Below are 1,911 nucleotides of genomic sequence, written 5' to 3'. Positions count from 1 at the left end.
ATATAAAATATAAATATACATATAGAGTAGAAAGGGGATGACCCTTATGGCCTTCTGGTCATGAGACAACACAATGAGAGTAGACAGTCCATGAATACAAAAGTCAAAAGACAATGGCCTCTGTTTTAAACCCAGATGAAGAGATGAAAAACTGCCACTCTCTCAATTCAGTATTTAGCTGTCAATAAATATGATGTCTAACAAATAAATTATGATGTGAAGGCACAAATTTGTGAGAAAACCTAATAGAAAGATCACTGAGATTCTCCTAGCCCAATACAGATATAGAAGATTTCAGCACACATTCACACTTACGGGTGTATGTACACTGATGGAGCTGAAAGCAATAAACTTGGGAAAAACCCTGATTTAATCATCATAAGCTTGAGGACAGTGCCTACCAGCATCGTCAATTTAAGTATTATTAAGGCAATTTAAGTATTAGCATATTTTGAACTCTGGTGAAAGTTGGTTTAGAAATAAAGGTAAAATTTACTGAATACTGTAATAGAATATTAAAAAAAATACCACTTAGCTTATCATAAGTGGTAAAATTTTCTTCTTCCTCATTTAGAACCCACAGTTTTCACTTAGTAAATGACTAAAAGGCCAAAAATTTCATTGGAAATGTTTCCTTCTCCTACAAAACACTCAAGGAGTGACACACGCACAGATTCATCGTGTTTAAACGGTTCCTCAGAACTTCAGGCTTGACAAACTGTATTGTTTCTTTCCAGGGTAATGGGTGAAAATCAGACATCCATCACAGAGTTTATTCTCCTGGGGTTTCCCCTCACCCCAAGGGTTCAGTTGCTCCTCTTTGGGCTCTTCTCCCTGTTCTATGCCTTCACCCTGCTGGGGAACGGGGCCATCCTAGGGCTCATCTGTCTGGACGCCAGACTGCACACCCCCATGTACTTCTTCCTCTCTCATCTGGCAGTCGTTGACATGTCCTATGCCTGCAACACAGTGCCTCAGATGCTGGTGAACCTCCTGAGTCCCACCTCACCCATCTCTTTTGCTGGCTGCGTCACACAGACCTTCCTCTTTTTGACTTTCGCTCACACGGAATGTTTTCTCCTGGTGGTGATGTCCTATGACCGCTATGTGGCCATCTGCCACCCCCTGCGGTACTCTGCCATCATGAGCTGGAGGCCCTCCCTTACTCTGGCAGTGACTTCCTGGATTTTAGGAGTACTCCTTGCCCTGGTGCATCTAGTGTTGCTTCTGCCACTGCCCTTCTGTGGACCCCAGAGAGTTAATCACTTTTTCTGTGAAATCATAGCTGTTCTCAAACTTGCCTGTGCAGACACCCACATTAACGAGATCACGGTCTTGGCTGGGGCAGTGTCTGTGCTGGTGGGACCCTTCTCCTCCGTTGTCATATCCTACATTCATATTCTATGTGCCATCCTAAAGATCCAGTCTGGGGAGGGGCGGCAGAAAGCCTTCTCCACCTGCTCTTCCCACCTCTGTGTGGTTGGACTCTTTTATGGCACAGCCATTATCATGTATGTTGGACCCAGATATGGGAATCCCAAGGAGCATAAGAAATACCTCCCTCTGTTCCACAGTCTTTTCAATCCCATGCTCAACCCCCTGATCTATAGCCTGAGGAACAAAGAAGTCAAAGCTGCCCTGAAGAGGGTGTTTGAAAAGGAGAGGACTTCATGAGAGATTTGTATAATAATAAACTTATTGGGTTTAAAGAATCAGAGAAACTATTTCATCCAATACCCACATAGGATACATACACGTGTTCTAGGGCATTATTTTCATCTTCTTGACATTTTCCTATGGATGCCACCCCCAAGAAAGCCCATTCTATTTTCTTCCCCTGGCACTGAAAGTCAATGCTGCATGAGAAAATGAAAATGTCTTGCAAACGGCTACATTGAATACACACTTTTA

The 1,911-nt window shown here is 43.1% G+C and overlaps 1 protein-coding gene across 1 annotated transcript; it reads left to right on the top strand.

The window, feature by feature from the left end:
• Positions 1 to 741: 741 nt before the first annotated feature.
• On the top strand, positions 742 to 1,674 carry LOC126081713 (olfactory receptor 2A25-like). The gene has a single exon (XM_049893739.1). The coding sequence runs from the start codon at positions 742 to 744 to the stop codon at positions 1,672 to 1,674; it is 933 nt and encodes a 310-aa protein (XP_049749696.1).
• The last annotated feature ends 237 nt before the right edge of the window (positions 1,675 to 1,911 follow it).

The sequence above is a fragment of the Elephas maximus genome, chromosome 8 (assembly GCF_024166365.1).
Source record: "Elephas maximus indicus isolate mEleMax1 chromosome 8, mEleMax1 primary haplotype, whole genome shotgun sequence".
Lineage (NCBI taxonomy): Eukaryota > Metazoa > Chordata > Mammalia > Proboscidea > Elephantidae > Elephas > Elephas maximus.
This window is presented reverse-complemented; position numbering and strand designations above follow the sequence as displayed.